This window comes from Sinohyriopsis cumingii, chromosome 2, assembly GCF_028554795.1.
Source record: "Sinohyriopsis cumingii isolate HCF-2022 chromosome 2, ASM2855479v2, whole genome shotgun sequence".
Classification (NCBI taxonomy): Eukaryota; Metazoa; Mollusca; class Bivalvia; order Unionida; family Unionidae; genus Sinohyriopsis; species Sinohyriopsis cumingii.
The window spans coordinates 162,776,729-162,803,160 of NC_142962.1; the positions used below are offsets into that span (position 1 = coordinate 162,776,729).

Here is a 26,432-nt window from a genome sequence, read left to right on the forward strand (position 1 = left end):
GTCATATTTGACATTGCTATCCATCCACTGTTGCATTTGCTCGTCATGAACTTCCACATCAAAAAAATTTTGATTGGGAAGGACATTGAGGACTTGGGTCGGGTGAATCATTTCTACTAAAGCCACTTCCCAATGGGCTTCGTGATCTAAGGGGATGGCCTAAGGTAATTTGGCCGTGTAACAGCACAACGTGTTCTTGGGAAACACCTCCATGGAACTGTCACTGGGTAAAGTTAAGTAAAATTGGCTTTGGTGACTCATAATTCCAGAGTTCTGTGGCTGTCCGAGGGGTTACTGGACGTCAGAGGCGTGTCTCCGTCTAAAATGGGGTTCTGGTTGTGATTGAAGTGGTGACTGGCACTGGCACTGGACACAAGGTTCCCGGGGTTCCCGTTCGAGGTGAATTTCAGGGAGGGATTAGGAAGCAGGTAACCGATGCAACTGCTCAATAAAATGGTCCACAATTGTTTGTCTCCTTGTTGCAAACTCAAATTGGCGATGGCTGCCCCGATGACACAATACACCACGAAGATTTGGCAGAAAAAGACGATTTGCGTTTTAGGCACACGTTCTCCACACCACACCCACAAGGGTTGTTTTTGTAAATCTTGCACAGAAGAACTAGGGGAAGGAGGAGTGGTCGATGTAGCTGCGTCTGCTGTGTGAAAAGGCATGATGGTCACTTCTTTTTATAGTCGATGACTTGCGAAGCGTCGATCCAAGAATCAAAACTGGGAGGATATCATTTCCAACATACTTTGACTTCTTTGACACGTCGTTTGCCCACTTTACGGGTTCTGCGTTCGAGAATGCTTTCGATGTCGTACACGTCGTCTTCTTTTTTGGTCACACGTTGTAACTCGGGCAAATAAAACGTTCCTTTGAGCACTTCTCCGTTCATGTCTTCCAATTTATAGACGGCAGGATGACGGCCATGCACTCATCCAGTGACGCGAAACAATTCGGTCGTCCAGTTAGGTAAGTAACCTTTGTCGAAAGTGCGTTTGGTTTTGCCAATGCGCACCCAATCTCCTACGGCCAAGTCTCCACTTTTCTTGGGGACAGCCCTCGTCGGGGACGTACCAAACAGGCGCTCAAACACCAACACTTCGTTCTCGGGAGTCACGTCTTGCGGGGCACGTCCGATGCTTCGATGGTAAGATTGGTTGTACGCTTGCACCAGGTGCGGTAAGATGTCGATGTACTTCAGAGTGTGGTGATGCGTAAAATATTTCCACATGCGTTCTTTCAAAGTGCGTTGAAAACGTTCCACGATGCTGGCTTTGGTTTCGGGATTCTCGGTGGTAAAAAATGAATGTCACGTTTCTTTAATTCTTTTTGGAAAGCTTGGTTCAGAAATTCGGTACCTTTGTCCGTTTGCCATCGAAGAGGGTGACGACCGCTTTGTTTCAACACCCGTTGCAGAGCTCGCACTAACTCGCTGCTCGATTTGGAAGTCAAGGGCACGACCCAGGCAAATTTGGAAAAGACGTCGATGACACAAAACAAATATTTGTAGCCACGATTGTAGCTGGCCAAATGAGAGACATCGGCTAAATCGGCTTGCCATTGATGATCGATGCCTTCCACTCGGGTGCGACTTCTGGCAAACTTGCGTCGAATGGGTTTGTGTAAAGTGTAGGTAGCTTGTTCTTGTAACCATCGTTGCACTTGAGGTAAACGGAGACTTTTCAGTCGCGTTTTGGCAGCACGATACAATTTTTGAACTCCTGCGTAACCTGCAGGATGCGAGGGATCGTAGTAAATGCTGGCTAAGACTTTTTCCATTTTTTTGTGTTGGTTGGTGTGTTAATAAGACACCCACTCTTGGAGGATGCTAATCTTTTTCTCTTGGGGTATTTTCTTGGATTGCAATGCTTTGCGTGTGCGGCCAGCAATAGGCGTCGAAGAGGAGAATGATGTCTGAGCGGGGGATATCGGTTCTTGTTTCACTTCTGTCTTCACTTCTGTCTTCACTTTCTTTTTCTCTTGTGAGGAAGAAGGGGTGGCCATCATCTTTTTAATCCATCCAATTCTGGAGGTAGGTGGTGTTGTTAACTTGCGTCCTTTTTCTGGTGCAGTTTGAAACCCTTCCTCTTCTTCTCCTTTTTCTGTCTTGGTCACGGGTACTGGTGGTACTGGTACTGGTACTGGTACTGGTGATGGTGCTGGACTTTTCATCAAGGTCTTAAAATCTTTCAGAGTGGGTAGAGCTGTTTCGTCTAAAGCTTTCTGGTGAAAGAGTTGCAGTCGTTGCTTGAGTTGACCGTACTTTTGCGATTTTTCTGTTTCGGACAAATCTTGGCGATCCATCAAGGACTGCAATTCGTGTTGTAACTGGGACATCTCGCTCAAATGGGGAATGGGAGGTAAATGCGGGGTGCGTTGTTCTTGCCACCGATGGTATTCCATCCATCGTTTGTAAGGCACTAAAGCTAGTTTTCGTCCTTCCATGGGGTTGTCAGGGGTCGATTCTGAGATCTTGGGACTTCCGAAGGCCTTTTTATCTTGCTCTCACCAGTCCTCCCAACATGGTTCCCAACACTCCTTTCAGTATGGGGCCTAACAAGAGAGGTAAAATACCTCCACGTTGCACTAACATCTTCTTTTTTTGACGAATGGGAATTTTCTTTCGAACCATTTGGCGAAGAACGTGACGATGTTTGCTTAAGCATTGTTTCTGGTGTTTGGACAAAGGGATCGTGCCTTTCAAAACGTTCAAACAACATTCGCACACGGTATCGATGACCTCTTTGGAGGCCGTTTGAATGAGTTTTTTTCGTAGGGGTGGAGAAGCTTTGGACAGGACAGATAACATGTCCCCATGTTTGGCTAAACGTGGTGGCAATCCTTTCCTTTTCTTTCCTTGGGGTTTTCTGGAGGGTGACATCTTTGAGTCTTCAGGAGCACCGAAAAAACACTGATACCCGACTTGGTCACAGGCCTTTTTTATACTGGAACGCGTCGCCACTGATTGTCTTGACGTCGTATCAGTTTGAGGACAGGCATGACACGTCGTGCAGGGGTACGTAACGGACTAAATCGAGCCAGTTCTTGCTTGGACAAATCCAGTAAACTTTGTAACATGCCCGATCTTTCTTGAACTTTGATTTTGGGAGAAGGTACTTTGTAAGCAGCAGCCACTGCCACTAAATTGGAAGGTCCTGCCACTGGGGAAGTTCTTTTGGGGGTCATCAACGGAGAAGTTCTTGGTGTGATCAACGTCTCCAAGTACTCTTCAGTTCTGGGTGTCATTAACGGAGAAGTGGACAAACGTGAAGCTGCCGGAGACGCAGTCACCGCCGTGGCAGGTCGTGGTTTGCGAGTGTAAGGTTGCGTCCTGGCCGAAGTGCCTCTCTTGCGACTAGTTTTCTGTGGACTTTTCTTTTTCTGGGGGCTTCTTTTCTTTTTCCGGGGTGGTGTCTGGTCAGAGGAGGGTCCTGCCTCTGGAGAAGTTCTCCTTGGGGACCTGATCTTTTTCTTCTTGGGGCTTCGTTGGACTTTTGTCTTGGGTATAACTTTGGGGGCATTAGGATCCCATCTTAAGAGTGAGCGAATGATGACCCCTCCTGGAGTACCGCTCCCTCCAGGTTTCAAAATGATTTGTTTTTTGGTTTGAGTGTCGATGCGGGGATCGGCCAGTTGGACCAAAGCGACTTTGTTTCGATCGAAAAAGCGTTTGGTTTGATGAGGAATCTGAATGATTCCTTGGAGTAATTGACGTGCCGTCACCGTGAACTATCGTAAGACTTCTTTGAGACTAGCTTCTAAGACACGAGCTCGTGTTTGTGGATCTTTTTCTCGACTGATGCCATACAAGGCACGAATCAATTTGACGGGAAGATGCGACTGAAGGGACGTCATGTTCACACTGAGAGTGAGACAGACGAAAAAGGGTCTGAGGTTTTTATAGATTTTTTTATGGGGAGTGAAATGAAGTCGAGGACGGAGACGTATACAGGACAGGCCCTCCGTCTTGGCACCAGTGGTGAAACAAGTGGGTACGAAATCGCAAATCCTCGGGAGTCGTAGGTTTCAAATCGACGAGTAAATAGGCGTGTGGAGTTTGAGTGGCATCGTCGTACGCCTGAGTCAGCCAAGGCGTTCCTAACTGTTTGGCTAAGACTTGCACTTGCGATTTATCTCGAGGGCTTTTAAACAAGACCACGTAATGCGCATTGAGACTGATGGTGCGATGGGCTTTACTTTGTTGAAACAAATTTTGGTTGATGTAAACGACACTGGCATTACGGTGATGCCCTTTGCGCGTGAACCACAGTTTAATTTCTTCTTCGTCTTCTCCTAACATGTCGTCGAAAATGACCAAATGGGTTAGACGGGAGTCAGAGACGATGCCGTCGTCTTCTTTAGGAATGCCTTCCACAAACACGATGGAATCGCCTTGACTTTCTCGCAAGAGGCTGTACGCCGATTGCCACTCTTTGTAACACCACACGATTCGTTGAGGGGGTCGATCGATCAAATGATGTTTATGTTCGATCAAACGTTTGACGAATTCGGTTTTGCCTGAACCGCTAGGTCCAGCAATGAGCATGTTAAAGGGATGGCGAAGATACAAAGCCTCCCAACTGGCACGATCTAAGTGTTCGTCGATGACTTTGACAGTAGAGGAAGAGGGAGCAGAGACAGCAGAGGTAGCCATGGTGTGAGAAATGTCACTTGTGACACGAAAAAACAAACAAGACAAGAGTTTATATACTTTTTCAGAACACGTTTATTGAATGTTTCAAACATGAATACGAAAGACAAAAATGCATAAAAGCCAAAGGCTTAAGTACAAGAATAAAAGGCACATGATAACCATGAACGTGGAATAAACACAAGTGTCTGTACAACATGTTTTGTGTAAAGTTCTAACCAGTTCTATAGTAGGGGTAAGGTCACACAAGTGTCCTCCCGAAAGGGTCTTTCAGGCCTGTCCACGACAGTCCTGTCCAGGGTGACGGGTTCTTCTGGCACCGTCACTAACACAGGATTGAAAAGTAACTTTTTTCCTTGAATAACTCTCGTGCATACTGGGCCACCTCTTGTGTCCAAGCCTCAAAACCCTGGTCTCGGTGATGTCCAACATTTGACTCCTAACCAATCTGGTTTCTTCTTCGTCAACGACATGGTAAGTTACTTCAATGAACAATGAACTATCGATCTTGCCTAGGGTTCCTTTTCATATACAGACCAATACCGACGTTACCGTACGGTAAGGTGAAGTGATTGGGAAGTCGCATTCGCTTCTGGTATACAATTTGATAGACTTTTTCCAAGGGTCGACTGACGATGTGGTGAGTGGGTAAACGTACAATCTTGTTCGGTTGATAGGTGGTCACTTTAAAGTTTCCATCCTCTCCCGATTGCAAGGCTTCTTTCAATACCCCAAAGTTGACCACTCGACTGGTACGATAATTCAGAGTCAGTCCTTTCACTTTGCACGTCGTGTGCACTTCTCCTTGTTTGTCCCGGTATTCGTAGCCGTAATTTTTGGGACCACCACTGACGAAAGTTAGAATCTTGTCGTCGGGATGCTCGTTTGTCCAGGCTCCTAAACGGTCTCCTTCGATGTCAGGGTGCTGTTGACTCGGGTGATGGATGTAAATGCAACTGTCCGTGTCAAAGTACAGGACGCCTTCTTCTAACAGTTCTAAAGCTTCGTACAATTTTAAGCGAGCATGAGCTGTCACGTAAGCCGCAATGATGACATTTCCAAAAGGGTCGTCTTGTACAAAGTCCAGATCTTCTTCGTAATTGACCAAGATCAAATCCTCTCGAACGATGTCCACGTGTTTCATGTATTTGGTTTTGTCGTGAAACATCTGGAAGTAGCGGGAAGGTTCTGTCAAATATTTCGTCTTGGGTAAACACGGTCGGTGTGCCATTTTACCCCACAAGATATTTAACATCACTTTGGCAAACGATCGCCTGCCTTCGTTTTTTTCGATGTGGTCTAAAGAGATGCCTTCTTGTGCGTAGTATTTCTCTTTGAATTGTATTTGGTCTTCGGGAGTGTGACACCAGGAAGGATAGCCGCTGGCTTCTTGTTTCAGTTTCAAAAAGGCATCCACGTAGTCGGCGAAAATGCCTTTTTGAGTAGGGTCACCCTTGTGGTACTGTTGTGTCTTGGGAAAGTGGCAAATTTCGTACACTTCTAACAGTTGGTATCCCATGTCCAGAGCTTTGAACAATTCCACGCTGACCCAGGTTCCCGTCAAGGCATGTTCTTCCTGGCTGTGATGGCAAGGTTGGTCCTGGTTGCACGTTTCGGCACAAGTACGGCACAAGGGAAACATCAGTTTGCCTTGACAATGGTGAGGTAAGACGGGATGGTATAGGTTCGTGGGAGGCAAAACGTTACACTTGATCAAGCCTTCGTATTGTCGAATGTTTTTCAGGTCGATGTGTTCCGTGAACAATTGCGGGTGCCCTACAGGAAAGCGACAATATTTGCACACGTAGGGATACAGCGAACACACGTCCAAGTATTTGATTTCTTCTCCTTTCTCTTCGTCGGCTTGGTACAGCAAACAGGTGGCATTGGTCCTTCCTCCGTACAAACTATCCCTCGGGTTCAGCGGGTCCATGAACTGGTAACTTTCCATGAGGCGTTTAAACTCGGGATCGGTTTTCAAACGGTGATCGTACTCATGTTCCCACATTTCCACCACTTGGTATCCTTCCTGTTCTAACTTTAGGCGTCGCTGACAAGTGTCCTGGTACAAGTCTTCCATGGTTCGTTGCAAAAACTGATTTTTAGTGTCACGGTCAGGGTAACAGACGGGACATCCGTGAAATAAGCAGCCGTTAAACTCGTACACGATCTTGGGGTTTTCTAAGTCCCAGCCATCTAACGAATACGTTCCGATTGTCTTTTCGCCTCCTCCGTTGCGGGCATGCTGAATCCATTTGTCTTCCTTGTCGCACAAGTAATGTAACCAACGTAGGGCTTTGACCGAGTATTGACGCTTGACATAGTGGGTCGTTTGAGGACTGATGACAGCCACGGTGTTTTCAGGCATGAATCGTTGGCGGTACACTAAGGAACACGCTTTGGCAATGGTGCAAGCTTCTTTCAAAGGATCGACCCCTCCGTGTTCCATGAACAGTTCTCGAAATTTTCCACAGCAACGCCGTAAAATGTCCACGTCGGAACGACAATACTTTAACATTTCTTCCTGAAAGTCGAAAGGGTCCGAGGCGTGAGCTTGGTGCCAAGCGTAGAAAGCTTCTCGTTGTTCGGTACGCATGTTGTCGGGGTCGTAATAGTGAGCCTCAGGCAAATGGGGTAGAACAGCATGTTGATTGGCCTCCGTATTGAAAAAGTGTGGAAAGTACCCTTTAGCCATTTCTGTCATTACAAACGTTTTAGGCATTCGGCTCAAAGGCATGGCCAAGTAACTCATCGAATCTTTAAACTGTACTTGTCCCACTTGCATGAAAATGATTTTGGCTCCGTTCAAAATCACTTTAGGACGTTCGGTGCCATGTTCCGTATAGTACCTCAAAAGAAACTGTCCATCGTATCCGGAGAAATTGTGAGCCATCACCGTGGCATGACGATGACAATCTCCGTAACGTTCGATGTCCTCTTGGCTCCACGTCTTGTCGATGGGGTCTAAGACCCATTGGGCAAAATCGGCTAACGTGTTTGGTCCCCGAAAGATTTTTTCACGTCCTCCAGGAATCTTGCTGCAGTGAGGGCAATGACTGAAGATAGGTTCTTGAATGCACTTCTCGCACGCTCGATGAGCCACGCAGAAATTAGGAATGTGAATGCCAGTCTCTTGCATGCATTCGAAATCGAAAAAGATGAAATTGCCTTTCTTCTTGTGACCGTCCTCTTTCTCTGGTGGGGGTTGGTATTTTTGCACGTAGCATTGGTGTTCCAAGTCCACGATGTGGTGACAAATGTGACATTTTTTCTTTCCTCGACATACGTGTGCCTTGGCATTGTTGGTACGTATGCCTTGTCTACACGTAGGGCACAATCTCAGGAGTTGACAAGCACATTTCTTCTGTGAACCTTGTGTTTTCAAATGTTGTTGGTAACAGGTAGGGCTGACAAACGTGCGCAGACAAGTCGAACAAGGCACTGGTTCTTCGCTCAGACAGGGTGGAGAGGCCAAACATCCTGGGCATTTCCATCCACAATGCTGTGTTGCTCTCGATTATTATAACCATAGTCACATTTCTCACAGTAATATCTGTATCCCAGGAATCCGGTGATACTGGTAATGGTATCGAAATGGTCATCGTGATGATAAAGGTGAATGTATTTTCCGTCCTTAAAGTCTTGGCCTCGAAACAACAGAGACCCGCGCATTTCTTGAGGGTGCACTTTCAAGGTGTAGCGTGGAGCTAGGGCATCTTGCAATTTTTGCATCTCAGGAATGCCACAGGGTGTGTCTTTGGACAGGCCAGCTTGTTGCAACAGGAGTTCTGCTTCATTTCGTTGTTTGGCTCGGTCGGATTGTTGAATAGTGTTCCAGGTTCTTTTCCATTCTACCGTGTCGTTCTTGTTGGCATAGGTTCGTCCCACCACGATGGCCCTGGCTAAACACATCTGGTCTTGAGGGTTGTTAATTCGGACGAGACTCTTTTTGGTGTTGCGAAGGTCGTCCACCAATAACATCTTTTTGCGTCCTGTCCCTTGAGGAGGAGAGACGTGGGCCATTTTCAGTGTGGCTTTACCATCGGTGATGTCAAACTGGTCATTAGATTGTTGTACGTGTTGTATCTTGTCCATGACTTTGGAAGGGGTCAGTTCTGCGGGTCTGCTAAACTCGATCCAAACAGGGGATTTCAAACCGTCGTGATCTATGGATAGTGTCAAGCGATCGTCTTCTTTTTCTTGACATTGTCGCTTGAGTGCGGTGAGCAAAGAATCCCACATCTCGGTGATAAACCCTTCTGCTTTCTCCAAGGGTACGTCGGACTTGAAATCTTTAAACTTCACCGTGTAGGTGTAAGCCGTGGTTCTAAATTTTCTAGAGGAGCGCTTTTCCGTCTCTCGAATGGAATAGTACTTTTCAGGGTTGACTAAGGGTGGTGAACTTGGTTTAGAGGGTTCGGATTCTGGTTCACTCATGTCCTCTTCAAAATCACTGGCATGAATTTGTGCCAAGATTTCAGCCCTGGTACGAGGCGATAGATCATGTTTCTGCCTCTTACTTTCTTCTTCTTCTTTCTTCTCGAATGAATGGGATCGTTTCATCTTGAGTGCAAAACGTCAAATGACTCAAGTTTAAACACCATAGACTAATTTATATTCTTGGCAAACCAGCGTATATAAAAAGGGTGTGTGTCTTGTCCTTTCACTATTCATTTCACTCTCAAGCTGAGCACAACGATGGAAGAGACTACCCAGATGGAACGTTTCGTCAGAGCTTTGCGAGGGGTCATTAGAAAATTCTCTTCAGACCAGTCGACAGACTACTCTCCTTCCTTTCGAGATAAAAGTCAAGATACTTGCTATATCTGTCAGAAGAAAGGGCATTGGTCTTCAGAGTGTCCAGACCGTCAAAAAAGAACAAAAACAGGGGCTAAAAAAGACAAAAGTCAAGATACCTGTTATTATTGTAAAGAAAAAGGACATTGGTCTCCAGATTGCCCAAAAAAGAAACAAGAGGAGTCAAAAGAAAAGAAGGATTCTTCAATAGAAGAGAGGGATTCTTCGGAAGAAGAGAGGGATTCTTCAGAGGAAGAAGAGGAAGAAAGAAGACAATTCTATTTAAAAGAGGCAAAGAAACAGGAGAAGAAAAGAAGAAGGGAAGAAAATGAGGAAAAAACGGTGAAGAAATTCAAAAAACAGAGAGACTAAATAATGAAAAAGAAGAAGTGTACGAACTTTTTAAAGTGTTCTGTGGTGAATTGTGAATTGGAATGTAAAAAAATGGATAAAAGAATACATTAATGATATAAGGTAAGTGTTTTTGAGTTTTGATTTTAAAATAAGAAGCTACACTCACGCACTCATACACAGACACGTACTATAAGGGTAAAATGGGTGGATTTATTTTTGAGTTATTGGCAAATTGAAATTGTATTTCTTTTCGAGAAATATGGCTGGCCCTGAAAAGGGCCTTTTTCTTTATGGTGTAGGAGTGAGTTTAACCAATCAACTTTAACTGCCTTAAGCCTTTGCCACGGCCAAGGCCTACTTCTGATAATTGGGTTGAAATCACTAAGGGTGGTACGACAGGCTTAGTCACAGGGTTGGCGTGTTTAGCTCGGGAAGGTCGTATTCTCTTCGGTCGTGATAAAGAAGTCTGATACATTTGTTTCAGACTTCTTAACTCCGCTAAAATGTCCAACAGTACCGTAGCCGTTTGATTTTCACCCTCTTGTTTCTTTGCTGCTACTTCTTCTTGCTGTTGTTGCTGTTGTTTTTTTCTTACCTCTTCTTGTTGCTGTTGCTGTTGCTGTAGGAGAAAAGCTTGTTCCGCTTCCTTTTGACGTTGCATAAATTTCTCCAATTCTTCTTTCTGTCTCTGTCTAAAATTCTCCACTTGCGGTAATGAAGAAGGTAACGAAGGTTCCGGAACAAATTCTTGCGAGGTAAGAAAATCCACAAAATCCCAATGTACCTCTTCTGAAAGTAAGTCCGGGTTCCCTTGGGCAGTCTCCCCTGCTGGTGCACCCCAATGGATCGTTTTCTGAGTTTCCGTCATGTTGAATCACTGTCGCATAGATTGACTGCACACAAGCGCTAGCGAATCTATATAGACCAACTGACGTCACAGACTACTCTCTTCCGATTGGATGTGGGCTGACTGAATTTTGTAACGCGTGTTTGGATTGGTGAATGAACTCAATCCGTTTCAATCCTGCCTCTACCTATAAATAAGCGCAGTTCAGTGCATTGATTCACCTGTTCTCGTCGCTTCAAGATGTGGACCGATGTGCAATCTTCTACGCTTGTGTCTTCCATGATGTTCCGGACGGACATAACCATGTATGTCCGATCCAAATGGGCCGTTGTCCACAGGACAAACACCAGCCTGTGGATACGTAGGATCTACGTAGAAAGACAAGGATGCCTGAAAAGAGTGCTGATTTACGGACCAACAGTGAGACGTAGCCTAAGGACAAGAAGAAGACCAATGCGGTACCATTTATGTTAATGAATACATTAACATAAACCCAAAGGCCCTTTTCAGGGCCAGCCATATTTCTCGAAAAGAGATAGCCTTTCCATTGCCTACCCCTTTTTTAAATTTAAATTTAAATTTAAATTTAAAAAAACTTTAAAAAAAAAAAAAAAAATCCCAAAAGCCCAAACTCTATTCCCCATGTTAATTTCCCTTGTCCCTAGACAGACCCAAACTCTATGTTAAATTCCCATTGTCCCTAGAGTTGCCCACGATTTTTCTCCATGTTAAATTTCCCTTGACGCTAGAGTTGCCCAAGGGGTCTTGTAATGCTAATTTCCATTGACGGTAAAGTGGCCCACTTAACTACTTTCATCTTTGTGTTTTATTAGAATTCTAAATAACAGTAATATACCTGGATTTGCTCATACAACGTATGATATTACACGTTATTTTAACTCAAGACACTAATTTGCATTTATACTTTTCTCAGTAGGTCTATTTTTATATTCACTCGGGGATGTTGACTTATGACGTTATTTGTCGCCAACGTTATTACTGAACCTGTTGCCCCATAAATGGTGTTATGTACTGGTACCTAAATCATACACAAAGAGAGAGCGTGCATTTTTTATATTTTAAAATACCATTGTTTAACTGAGTCAATGAAAAATTGGTATCACTAACTAGTGACAGCGTTATTCACAATTTTAACATTATTGGTATAAATAAGGCGAGTTATAAACAATTTCCTACTGTTTTTCACTTAGTTCTCAAATTTCAAAATGGTCGCGACAAAATAGACATGATACAAAGTGTGGCAGTAGCTTGCTCATGCATTAAACGAGCATGAAATTGATGTATTTAGCGACTCATTACTACTAACAAGTTTAAAGGAAAAGCCAGTCAAAGCAATAGCTTACCTAGAAGTCCCCACTTCTGTCCTCTTATTTCAAAATAACGACTGGCCTATTCATTTAATGATAGGATGATTATATAAAAAAAGACAATGTGGGTAAAAGAAGAAGAAAAAACGTTTTTGAAACAATTTTGTCAGGCAGCAATGATTCCTAATTGGATAGTTCTCGGTTAATTCCAACAAAACCACATGTATAGTCACTTTCACAATTCTTCCAACGATACTTTATTGGGAGATCCTATCTTGAATCGATCCCAGTGTTTGTACAACAACATTTTATAAGACTCGAAAAGGGAGCATGAGAAAGGCTTGAAAATGCTAATCGTTAACTGTTGAAATGATAAAGGCTTGCCGAATGCTAATCTTTGACTCAATGAGTGATTGTAAAACCCCTACCATTTTTGCATCGTCTCTGGATTCAAGTTTTGGTTCTTTACATTACGTTTCGGTAGGCATAGCCATTGAGTCAGCACTCTAGATAATAGGAAGACTGCAAATAGAATTACCATATAAATATACCATGGTACTGACGCAATGCCTTTGTCAGTTGATTTTTAAAAAATAAAATGCTCATTTCAACGCTCATTGCGTCATCTTTTAACTCTTTTATATCCTTCTCCAACCCAGTATCCTAAATCTTGACTGAAATCGATTGACCCTACTTTCTATCTCATAAATCCGTCATCCAGCTAATATTTTGTTCAAACTCTAAATCTTAATTTAAAAAATAAAAATAAAAAACACTTATCGGCATTTCAGTTAAAATTACTCTATTTACTATAATACACTGTTTTCATTTTATCTCAAGCTGTTGTATTTTCTCTTGTTTCGCTTCTTCCTCGGGCAATTAGGACACCGCTTGTAGATTTTCTGTTTTTTTTTTTTAAGAATGAAATGGTTAAGTTCTAAACGTCACAAATAAAGACTAATTACCGCAGTCACATGCTGACATACTAATAAACATCTCCTCTATTGCTAAATGTGCGAGAATAGCCACTAATTGAGTGGCAATCACGAACTAGAAAAATAAGAAAAAAGCATAAATATACAATGTTGATAAAATCGATAGCACACAAAAATATATCAATCTTGATGACTGACGATACTGGTTATTTTTTAATCTGTATTGTAAGGCACATTTGCTTCGCTTTGACTGTTTAAACAGTAATGATAAACTATAATTGGTGTCATTGGATTACGATCTGAAGGTTTTCTATGTTGTTGATTGGTGTCATTGGATTACGATATGAAGGTTTCCTATGTTGTTGATTGGTGTCATTGGATTACGATATAAAGGTTTCTATGTTGTTGATTGGTGTCATTGGATTAAAATATAAAGGTTTCCTATGTTGCTGATTGGTGTCATTGGATTACGATATAAAGGTTTTCTATGTTGCTGATTGGTGTCATTGGATTAAAATATAAAGGTTTCCTATGTTGTGATTGGTGTCATTGGATTGCAATATGAAGGATTTCTATGTTGTTGATTGGTGTCATTGGATTACATTATGAAGGTTTTCTGTGTTGTTGATTGGTGTCATTGGATTACAATACGAACGTTTTCTATGTTCTTGATTGGTGTCATTTGATTACGATATGACGATTTTTTTGTGTTGTTGATTAGTGTCATTGGATTACGATATGAACGTTTCCTTTTCTTGATTGGTGTCATTCGATTGCGATATGAAAGTTTCTTGTGTTGTTGATTGGTGTCGTTGGATTCTGATATTAAGGTTTCCTATGTTGCTGATTGGTGTCGTTGGATTATGATATGAAGGTTTCCTGTGTTGTTGATTGGTGTCGTTGGATTCTGATATTAAGGTTTCCTATGTTGTTGATTGGTGTCATTGGATTAAAATATAAAGGTTTCCTATGTTGTGATTGGTGTCATTTGATTACAATATGAATGTTTCCTATGTTATTGATTGGTGTTATTGGATTACGATATAAAGGTTCCCTATGTTGTTGATTGGTGTCATTGGATTACGATGTGAAGGTTTTCTATGTTGTTGATTGGTGTCATTGGATTACGATATGAAGGTTTCCTACGTTGTTGATTGGTGTCATTGGATTACAATATGAAGTTTTCCTATATTGTTGATTGGTGTCATCTGAGAGTTTCTTAACTATCATACGTGCATTGCTCACTTTATACTATGCCTTCAGTGTTTAATATTTTATATCTCGGTATTTGTAGTTATTCTCTCAGTCGCTAGGGCTTTTGAAGTGTGAAGTATGTCATGTCTGACAGAGCAATAGACAGAAAATTCACGATATGGCATTGCCATCGGAACATAGATGTCACTTTAGTTTACTAGCATATTACACGTTGTATTTATTACTCCTAAACGTGAATATTTATTAGAGGTATTGGTTTCTGTAAATAAATAAGCCATTCCTTAAAACCTTATAGCTGACTGCTTGATTGTTGTTGAGTATGAAGGGCGGCCTTGGTTTGAATCAGGTTTTTGCCAATCTTTCAGACGCTTGTGTTTTTATCAGAGCTAATTAAGTGCATTAGAGTAAGAAAAATGGTTCTTGATTAATCCAGGCATTACAGATAACAGAACTGCTGTAAATAAGATTACAAATGGTAGTGGTAATTTTACATTTGGAAATAAATTACAGGAATAAAAATAGTTGATTACTGACCTACATTTAGGACCCTGTCTTGGAAATAAATTACAGGAATAAAAATAGTTGATTACTGACTTACGTTTAGGATCCTGTCTTGGAAATAAATTACAGGAATAAAAATAGTTGATTACTGACCTACGTTTAGGATCCTGTCTTGGAAATAAATTACAGGAATAAAAATAGTTGATTACTGACCTACATTTAGGACCCTGTCTTGGAAATAAATTACAGGAATAAAAATAGTTGATTACTGACCTACGTTTAGGATCCTGTCTTGGAAATAAATTACAGGAATAAAAATAGTTGATTACTGACCTATATTTAGGATCCTGTCTTGGAAATAAATTACAGGAATAAAAATAGTTGATTACTGACCTACATTTAGGACCCTATTCAGCAGCTGGACTTGCCAGTTATTAAATTCATCGTCTCGCTGTTGTCGATGGTCCAGTGTAAATATACCAATTTCCTTAATATAACGAAATAATTTATGATATCTGTTGCAATTTCTCTTTAGTCTACCATTCTTTTAAATATCAGTTTATATGTAACATCAACCACATACAATGATTGTGAACTAAGCTATTTACAAGAACGTATTACATGACATCATAATATATTCCAATCAGTGCCTAAATCATTCGGCATGTTCAATACACAACACATACTAAAGTAGCAATTGTATTTTCAATTTTAATCTCTGAACAGCAAGAAATACTGTATGAATGCTGGTATAAATATAATGTATATGCCTTAATGAATGAATATATATATATATATATATATATATATATATATATATATATATATATATATATATATATATATATACCACCATGAATCTAGGTATAAATGGTATAAATATGCTGTGTATACCCATTTGAATGTACGTCTCACTATGTTGGATACTCCCATATCATGTACATATAAATATGTTGGATATACCGGTAAGAGAAAGTATAAATATGCTAATATCAAGGTCATTTACATAATTACATGTCTAAGAGATATCATGGATAGTCTGTGCCGACTCCAGCAGACATTTTAATATACAGTTATACTCAGACTGCATTTTTAATGAAATTAGTCATGGCTAACAGGATATTTTACACAAATCTAAAATAAAATCACAAAATTGTCACAAACAATATTCTTAATAGTAAGACGCAAATTAACAATATTACAAAGCCAATAAAATCACAGATTAAAAAATTGTTTTGATAAAGAAAGTTAATCAAGGGAAAAGCACAAAATATTACGTTGGTGGCAAAGAATGATCAACAAGTTTGTCTAACTGATCTCAGTAAAAGTAAGGTACGAAAAGCTAATCTTTCTTTTGCTTTAATATGTATAGGTGTAGGTTTTAATTTTTGTTTCTTCGCCTTCGTTTTGTTTATTAGATTTGAAATGTCGAAAAGTGTTGAAATTAAGCTTATGTTCGATCTATACAAGTAAAGACGGCCAAACGTCAACACACAATGGGTTTCCTCGTCTAAAATTCGAGCTTCACGACGCGTAAAATGGTCATGTGACAGATCAAAATGGTAATATAAGACGCAAACGGAGTGGATGTTGATGCTTTCACATTAATTTATGGGATAATAAAAGACTATCTAATGCTGTCGCCGATGGGATGAAAGAGTTTTATTACATAGTAATGTATTCCACATGATGTATTGTAGTTTGAATACGCATGTTGAGAGCAGGGGACATATCAAATAATACATTTTTGTTTAATGATATGGGGGGGGGGGGGCATCTCACAGTGCTGCCGATTAAAAGTTTACATTATCACATCTCGCTCCCTTTTAAAAAATAAAACGATGAATCCTCGATCTTTTTCTCTATATGATAAGAACACACTTATCCCATGTTCACATATAGTGAAAGTTTAATTTTAAAAGGTGAAGCCCTATACGACTTTCAACATGAACATATAAGACAGATTGATCCACATAGATCCACAAGGTAAATCCCCTATACCGCCAGCTTATTGACATGTACGACAAATTGATCCACCTAGATCCACAAGGTAAATCCCCTGTACTGCCAGCTTATTGACATGTAAAACAGATTGATCCACATATATCCTCTAGGTAAATCCCAAATACTGCCAGCATATTGACATGTTAGACAGATTGATCCACATAGATCCACAAAATAAATCCCCTATACTGCCAGCTTATTGACATGTAAGACAGATTGATCCACATAGATTTACAAAGTAAATCCCCTATACTGCCAGTTTATTGACATGTAAGACAGATTGATCCACATAGATCCACTAGGTAAATCCACTGTACTGCCAGCTTATTGATATGTAAGATAGATTGATCCACACAGATCCACAAAATAAATATGCAAACAGCCCTAAAACTAACATTAATGCTGAGCGCCAAGCGAGGCAGCTGTTAGTATCATTTGTGTAAGTCTTTGGTGTGAATCGGCCGGGGTTCTAACCCACGACCTCCCCGTAACTGTTTAGTATTTTCCTTTCAGTTTGGCTTCCAAATAAATATTACTTTCTTTCTTGTATTCCAGATACACATAAACCTGTGATAGCATCGCCACTAGCGACGGGTAAGTAAAGCCATGAGCAATTACACCAATGTAAATGATTAATAAATAGAAAACTACTTTTACAGATATGGAAAATTATTTTTATAGATATGTAAAACTACTCTTTTGTATCTCTACTCAACGTTTTATATGAGTCATGGATTAAGTATTTTTTAAGTATCTCAATGATTTCTTTACATTTTTCTATGGTTTTCCTGTCTATTTTTGTAACATTTTTCTATGGTTTTCCTGTACACTTTTGTAACATTTTACAATAGTTTTCCTGTATATTTTTGTAACATTTTTCAATGATTTTTCTATACATTTTTGTAACATTTTTCTATGATTTTTCTATACACTTTTATAACATTTAACTATGGTTTTAATATACACTTTTGTAGCCTGTGAGACTATCTATTGCTGATTATTTGAGGAAAATGTTTCCATTTGCATCTTGTTAACTAATCTTAGAAAACCAGAATATTTAAACGGAATGTCACTTAATCCATTTTATCATTATGTGATTCAGGTCAGTGCGTGCCAATTGAACTTCGTCCATGCATCAACATGACTGATTACACGAGCACAACGTTTCCCAATGTTCTGGGTCACACCAGTGCCCATCAAGTAACAGATGTTGTGACAAGCAAACATATAGACCTCTTCACCAACATCTGTTACGGGTACTCAACCGACTTCTGGTGCTCAGTTTTCAACCCAGAGTGCAAAGATGGAAATCCTGTTCCTCCGTGCAGAGAATATTGTGAAGGTAAATTCCCTCACATCGTTAGTGCATTTGAATATGATTTTCTGTGGCGCATGCCCAGGAGTTGGGCGTACTTTTTGACATTGGTCTCAATCATTAGACAATAGACTTGTACGAAATGGATAAGGATTAAAAAGAACGTCCGAAACTTAGTACAACCATTGATGATTTAGTGACGGTTAAATACAAAGTCCAAAAATGATTACAGCTTCTAAAGACGTAATGATTTTAATTCAAATTTTGATTTAAAAAAAATTAATTATGGATTAGGGACACCAGATTGCTTTCATTCAAGCATTTCATTTCCAACCTCATTCGAATCTCAACCATAAGGTTATACCGGTTGTACCCGTGTAAGTTATACCTGTTGTACCAATGTAAGGTATACCTATGATACCTATGTAAGTTATACCTGTTGTACCTATGTAAGTTATACCTTTTTTACCTGTGTAATTTATACCCATCATACCTGTGTAAGTTATTCCAGTTGTATCTATGTAATTTGTGCGTTTTACCTGTGTAAAGTATCCTTGTTTTATGTAAGTTATACCCGTTGTACCTATATAAGTTATACTCGTTGTACCTATGTAAGTTATACCCGTTGTACCTATGTAAGTTATACCCGTTGTACTTATGTAAGTTCGCGATAAGAATAGCGTCAATCCTATTGTTCATTTTTCTGAACCCTAAGAAAAATAAAAGCCTCTCCTACCTCATGCAGTAGACAAAGATTTCAAGTAAATATCAAAATTTATTGTTGTCTCTCAAAGTCCAAGAAAAGCAGTTATACAAGAGAATATTTTGTTCGTGTCAGTCTGTGATATTCTTTTCTCTTTTTTAATTATTTTCTTCCTTTTCTTCATTATCATCATCGGCTTCTTCTTATGTCAATATCAACACCTTTATTGTTGTTGGTGTTGATGATGATGATGTTAGTGATAATAACGATGATGATGTTACACCAAAGGTTTCTTGTAATCGAAATTAATGTAAGAGACAAAACATTTTTCCGAACATCCTTCAGTGATGATGACAACTCCTTCAATATGTTTTCTTAATAATCTACAATTGATAAAAATGCCTATCCTGAAAGAAAGTATGTAGGCCTTTATCACTAATTAATAATGCCGTTTCGCAATTTATTATTATTATTATTATTATTATTATTATTATTATTATTATTTTGTCATTGCGAAATAATCTACATGTATTTTATGACCGCCAAAGTGACGTAGAGTGAAGAAAAGCTCTTGCAGATGACTATATCCGCTTCGTACAACTAAATTTTCATCATTAAACTTAATAACATAGGGACTTTCTTATTTATTTCATTGATTCATCATTCCAGAAAGAAGCTGAACTATTGTTTTTCTTTATGTTGCAGATGTATATTCTGGTTGCGGAGATCACTTCCGGCGTCAGTTTAGCGCCATTTTGAACTGCAGCAGTTTACCTGAGGCAAAAAGAAACAATGTATGCAGATCGAACCCTTACAAACGTATGTATTTTCTGGTCTCTGTAATGAACAATTAAAAAAGAAAGAACATGTGCCACCTTGTGAGTAAATAGTGCATGTTGTACTTAATGGTGCACAGTTATTTAATGTACTATTAGGGTTCATTTTATTGTCGGTTCACTCCAGTCAACATTTATTTGGGGACGAATTCATTCTTTTCTAGAAGTAAACCAGCTTTATATACAACAAACAATGAATAACGTGTGTAATATCCATTGAACATATATAGTTTAAGCATATTTGCTTACTATTCTTATTTATAATGCAATATTAGCAGTAATCATCATGAAGCCAAGAAAAAAATCATTTTAAGGTGGCCATAGCAATCTATTGAGCTAAGTATATTTCTATCTAACTTGAAATCAAATTCCTTATAATCGTCACGACAATATTTGGTCATCCTCGTGTTATCTCGTGTTATCTCGTGTTATCAAGAGTATTAACCCACTGTAGCCTGTATAGTTCAAGTTTATCGGATTGGTCCTCTTTGTTATCTCTAAATTACAAGTCTTAACTTATTGGATTGGACCTCCTCGTGTTATCTTGTGGACTGCATATCTTAACTTAACGAATTAGTCGTACCCATTGTACATGCAAATTTCAAGTCCTCACTACTTGGATTGGTACCACCCATGTTATCTTACAGATTGCATGTCTTAATATTTACATCTCTGTCCAGCTGGAAAGTGTCTCCCTATGTCAGAAGGTCTGTGTACGGATGTGGGCTATACAAAGATATCGTATCCAAACTATGCCTCACAAATCTCGGACATGGAGTCAGCTCAATTTGTGCAGCTTATAGCGGGAATTCAGCACGCCACACACTGTTATCAACACTCCCTTCTTCTCGCCTGTGCCGCGTTCATGCCGAAATGTAGTGGCACTGAACAGATGCCAACGCATGCCATTCCTCCCTGCAGGAGTTTATGTGAAGGTAAAGACATCCTGATGGTCATGGGTGCATGGGTGTGATTTATCTTGATGTCTACCCTTCAGAAACTTTCTCTCTTTCTTTCTTTCTTTCTTCTCCTATATACTTAATGCAAAGTACAAAATTAGTGATTCTACCAACCCGTTACTTGAGGAACAGATTACATTCACACCAATTTGTCTTTGCGAAGGAACCTGTCCGCGATGTTCAAATAGAAGTAACATGGGAATATTATCGCAAAACATGTGAAAATGAATTGTGATCATAAAGTTTTTGTTTCCAATTAGTCTTGCATGTTTTTTGTTTGTTGGTGGTGATAGTTTTTTATTTGTAAAAAAATCTTTTTGGGAGAGATCCATGGGTGAGGTTGCAGTTTAATATAGTGAAGTTTCATTGTATGAATGTATCTACCTATATTATGATATGAAAATACTTCACTTCAGATACGCTTGGAATTTCAATAATAAGAAAGAGAACAAATGGTCTTAAATTTTGACTATCACAGTTTTGAAAACAATGTTATATTTATCAATAACCTCTCGCATACTGATTATCCTCTATCTGTCCCAGGTTTCACAGAACGATGTGCCATATTTTTGGACATTTTCTTCTCTCCGTGGCCTTCACAGATTAACTGTCATGTATTCCCAGATGTTGATGATCCCAGTGTATGCATTGGGTACAAAGAAGCACACGAACCGACACTACCGTCACGTAAGTTGGCTGTTTATGAAACTAATAAAATTTTCTCCTTGGTTTTACTCAGGTAGATATTATATATGTCGAACTACATTATATAATGTGTTAATGACAAGCCTCATCAGTTTCAATGATTAATCTGGAATAAGTCATAATATATTAATAATATTATTGTTATATTGACAATATTATAGTTATATTGGTTTTGAACATTAGTTATGAAATAACAACACAAAAAAACATGCTTCGAATGTTTGCTTGAAAGAATCATGGAATACAGCACTGTTTTCATACTTATCTCTACAGTTATTGGACTTGTTATGACATTTATCTACCACTAAAACAGAATATCGAATTTCTGTGGACATCAGTATGAATTTTACAGAGAATCCTTGCTCAAACTGAAACACTCTATCTATATACATAAAGATCAGATGGCTTTAAGAACTGCCAGGTAATATATTTATTAACATCACAGAGCTATGAATGTGGCACCATCGGAATGACGCCCTTGATGTTTTTGTTTTCACTTAACTCGTTTCTGCAGCCTTCATCAATATCTAAGTTTGTTTTCATTTGATAACATTATTTTAGCCTGCGGTACAGGAGAACTTCTTTGTGACAACAGTACGTGCATTCCGTTGTCATGGCGATGCGATGACTATCAAGACTGTGCAGACAACAAAGATGAGGTTCCTATGTCCCTCAGACCTGGCTTCTCAGATGTCACATGCGGTGAGATATCGACGCATAACTCCATTTCAATTTGAGGACTGAATTGCGTTTAGATCGAAATTTAATGACAACCACCTTTTTTACCTAATTTGTACGTTATAGTGATTAAAAGTAAAAAAAAACCCATATTATTGTTTAACTGTTAGGTACTTTTAATTTATTTTTGTGATATAATCGTACAAAACTGAAAGTTTTTCAAATACCCCAGCTTTAATATAAAACATGAAATCACCCCTGGTGTTTATTCGTTATTTCAACTATTGTTACGTGTTAAGGCATGTCGATAGCCCTAGTATTTGATCCTTGTTCCCCCTATTGTTATATTTTTAAATATGCTGTCAACCCAAGTGACTCACCTGTATTCCCACCATTGTAATATGTAAAACATGCTGTTAGCCCTGGTGTCTCGTCGTTATTCTCTTTGTTACCTATGAGGACATTCTGTTATACCCAGTTTCTCACATATAGATCGCTGTGACTCGTCTCTATTCCCACTATTGTTACAAGTCAAGACATGATGTCGTGACATCATCCTTATTCACGCTAGTTTTACATATTAAGAAGTACGTTAGCTCTGGTGTCTCATCTTTATTTCCAATATTTTACACGTTAGGACACGCTATAGGACCTGGTGTCACATTTTTATTTTCACTACTGTTACATGTAGACATGCTCGCATGTCTGGCGTTTGGGCGTCTCATCTTTATTCCTATTAAAGTTACATGTCAAGACCTACTGTATGCCCTGGTGTCTCATTTGCATTTTTACTATTGTTTCATGTAGATACATTCTCTCGTCCCTGGGATTTTTGCGTCTCGCCTTTAATCATACTATTATTACATTTTAAGACGTGGTGTCACCCCTGGTGTCTGATCGTTAGATCCATTACTGTTACCATGTCTTCGTTATGCACACGTTATTTCTGTGTTATTCATTGTCTGTACAATATTTTCCATTATTTGTGTTGCATTTTATGTAAGTCGTTCTCAATTCACTACCACAAAATGCGATCAACCTCGCTTCAAGTAATCAATAAACGCCAAACATGTCGCTTTGCAGCCGTATGCGCACCCGGAACAACCAGATGTTCACCGTTGTCCACCTTGTGTATAGAAAAAAATAAAAGATGCAATGGTTTTGAGGATTGCCCCCTCGGATCAGATGAAAGAGAATGTGGTAAGAAATTTAGTAATAATAATAATAATTATAATAATAATAAATTAGTGCAGCGCCTAATCTTTAGAGGCTCTAAGCGCTTTACAATATTAGATAATACATAATAATACATACAGCGACAAGATTAGAACAAAAACACCATGAAATTATAAAAAAAATTCATGCTAAGAATAATTAAAGAAGTAAACATTATTAAGTCTATAAGTCTGTTCTTGTCGTCAAAATAGGTGAGTTTTAGGGGCACTCTTAAATGAGGACAAAGTGTCCTTGTGTCTGTCATCTATGAGCAAATCGTTCCAAGTAGATGGGCCTTGGTAAGCAAAATAACGTTGTCAGTATGACTTCGTTTTAACAGTGGGAACAATGAGAATGCGAGTGTTGGAAGAGGAGCGTAAGTTTCTTGATGGTGTATACACAAGGGTGAGGTTAGACTGGTATGTTAGACTGGAGTCAATTAACGAAATGTAGAATAGTGATCAGATATTGTTTGATTCTGGATCGAACAGGTAGCCAGGAACCCTCAGTTCTTCGTACTTTACGGTGTTATTTAAATTTAATTGTTTGTCTGTTAGTTTTTAAAAAAAATAATTATTCTGTTAGACCCTATTGTGATGTAACGTTGTCTACTGGATTTGACATTGTCTATGTGAACAATTAATAATAGAAAAATTGTATCAAGTTGCTGACCATGTTCCAAAATCAGTGACAGTTTTGGTCAACAACTTATAATTTTTTAAAATTATCTTTCTCAGAGTAAGAATCTTTAAGTTGATTACCTGGACTAAGTGACATCAAGCATGTGTCATTTGGCAAAAAAAACTTCGATTTTCTTTTCCAGACGTATGAACTTGTACCCCTCATCCGGGAGTATGTTTTGCGTCTTAGTTAGTCGCATAACAGATGTATTGATAAAAGCTAGTCTGTCGGGCTAAACAAATTGACATGTGTTATGTATATTTGATTTAATTATATCTGATTTAATATATATTTATTTCAATTTAATTGTTTGTTGGCTGTTTTATTTTTTTTTCATTACATGCTATTGTAAATGTAAATTTATTCACTAGAGATGATACTTTTTCCAGAATATAGTTTGACCTTGACTGTTCGTTTTAGTAAAAACCAGGTGTTGACCTAGATCTTAACCTTGATTCAAAATTAGTAGCAGCCACGTAAATAAGTTCTATTTTTATTTTAAAATTATTGGTTGCTGTCAAGGTCAAGATGGGACTACGTGATTAAGAAGTAAACAATTTTTTAATTTTATTTCTTAAAGTAAAATGATTGGTTTTCGTCAGATTCATATTAGACGCACGTAATATAAACACGGTCACGTGCCCCCCCCCCCCCCCCCTTTTCGATTTCGCAATTTGGGGATTTTCGAAACTGCGTTTTAGAATGCGATATAGCCTTTGTTTTAGAGACATAATCTCAGTTTGGCTCTTACACTGGAAGGTGTATGTTGTGCTGTTTGGAGTTATTTTACATTACTTGGATTCAAAAGGATTAATTCTTTTTTCTTTTCGGTAAAATACGTGTGCTCATATGAAATTCTTGAACAAAGACAGCTCTTATAAAAATTTATTTGGATTTCCAAAACCGGAGTGATATTTCTTGTTTCTACAAGGAACTGTAGACTTCAACACACTATAGGTTACATCATAAGTCATCATCTTCCATCTTAGATTCTTTGTCGGAAATTGAACTTGAAATCATTAGAACATTTTATTATTAGGACTTCTAAAATTTTATTCGTGGATTGTTCTTGCATTATTTTTGGATTTGATTCTTAAAACCGTAATTTCATATTTTTTAAATTTTACAGTATCTTTCCAGGAAAAAAATTATAGTATTTTTCAAAGCTTGTTGTTTTCACTCTTTCTTGTGTTATTGTTTATTCGAGCCTAAACACGTAACATAAGACACGTTAAGTTGTATTATGTGGTGACCAGTTTGGGCTGAATTTTATTTTATTCAAATTATTGAATTCAAGTGATTATTTTCCATGGAAATACAAAAGTGCTCTGAAAATTCTTGGACAAAGACATTCACTGGAATTTATACTGAATTCAAAACTGGAATACTATTTTCTATGATTCAACAAGACACTGTTGACACATCTGCACTTTGTAGGTTATTACAGATGTCATCGCCTTCCATCTTGAATTTCATCGGGATTTAAACTGAGATTCACTAAGAACTTTTCATTGTTAGGACATGTGTTTTAATTCTTGGATTGCAATTTAGATTTAATTGACAATACCGTAAGTTCTTTTTTCTCATTTTTCACTTTGTATTCAGGGGAAATAACTTATTTGTTAAATTTTACAAATCTTATTGTCTTCACTATTTTCTATTACTTATTTTAAGGGCATAGACTCGTAACAAAGGACGATTCTAGCAGCTGTAGTTTGGGTATTGAAACGAACCAGTAGTGGGTATTGAAACGAACCATATAGAAGTGAATTGCAATAGTCAGTCTTGAAACTGCCAAGGAACACTTAAGTGTTTTAGTGGCATCAACAGACAGTAAATTGCGAATGGAAACTGATACATATCAGCTGCAGATATGCAGCCTTGCATATTTGTACTACATGTTAGTGTATTGAGAGCGTACTATTGAGAGTGACACCTAGGTTTCGTACTGTGTAAGCTTAATGTCAGCATTGCTGAAACTTATTGTTTGAAGTAAAGGACGTGAATGAAAATGTCTTTGTGTGGTGATTATGATGGCTTCAGTCTTATCATCATTCATTTGCAGCTTGTTACAAGTCATCAATGATTTCACGTCGGAAATGCTCCTCTCTAAACTTGAATGGTAACCTCAATTTCAGCTGGGTAGACAGATTTGTATATTTGAGTGCCATCAACGTAAAATAGTGAGACACCGGGTGTCGATCTATGACACTTGAGAACGGCTGAGTGTATAGAATGAAAAGAACTGTGCGCAGAACAGAGCCTTGTGGAATACCAAAGCATAGATGAACTGGGCTGGAATGTTTTCCATTTACAGGCAACATTTATGCCCTGTTGACTATTTATGACTTGAACCATAGTCAGGCTGTATCGTGGATACCAAATACATGCTGGTGACGGTGAAGTAATATATCATGGTCCATTGGAGGGTGGGGACTAATCGTCCAACTATCAAAGCACAAAAAAGGTCTTTCTCAGAAGGGCGAGTTCAGTAATATGGCGAGGGTGACATGCAGACTTCACTAAAATGATTATTTGAATTCAAATGAGATACAAATTTGGATAGAACAACTTTTTCTACGATTTTTTAAAATGAATAAGTTTGAAATAGGTCGGTATTTCTTTAAACCGTTCGGGTCACGTGTAAGTTTCTGCAACAGAGGCTTAATAATGGCCATTTGGAGAATGACGAGAATCTC

General features: G+C 38.9%; 1 protein-coding gene across 1 annotated transcript in view; it reads left to right on the forward strand.

Annotated features, from left to right (window-relative positions):
• LOC149806227 (atrial natriuretic peptide-converting enzyme-like) overlaps positions 1-26,432 on the forward strand; it is a 212,118-nt gene that overhangs the window by 167,197 nt on the left and 18,489 nt on the right. Inside the window, exons 7-12 of the mRNA XM_089935342.1 lie at positions 17,744-17,983; positions 19,365-19,478; positions 20,176-20,430; positions 20,998-21,141; positions 21,721-21,861; positions 22,921-23,037. Coding sequence (XP_089791468.1) covers positions 17,744-17,983; positions 19,365-19,478; positions 20,176-20,430; positions 20,998-21,141; positions 21,721-21,861; positions 22,921-23,037 — 1,011 coding nt within the window. The remainder of the gene's footprint in view (positions 1-17,743; positions 17,984-19,364; positions 19,479-20,175; positions 20,431-20,997; positions 21,142-21,720; positions 21,862-22,920; positions 23,038-26,432) is intronic.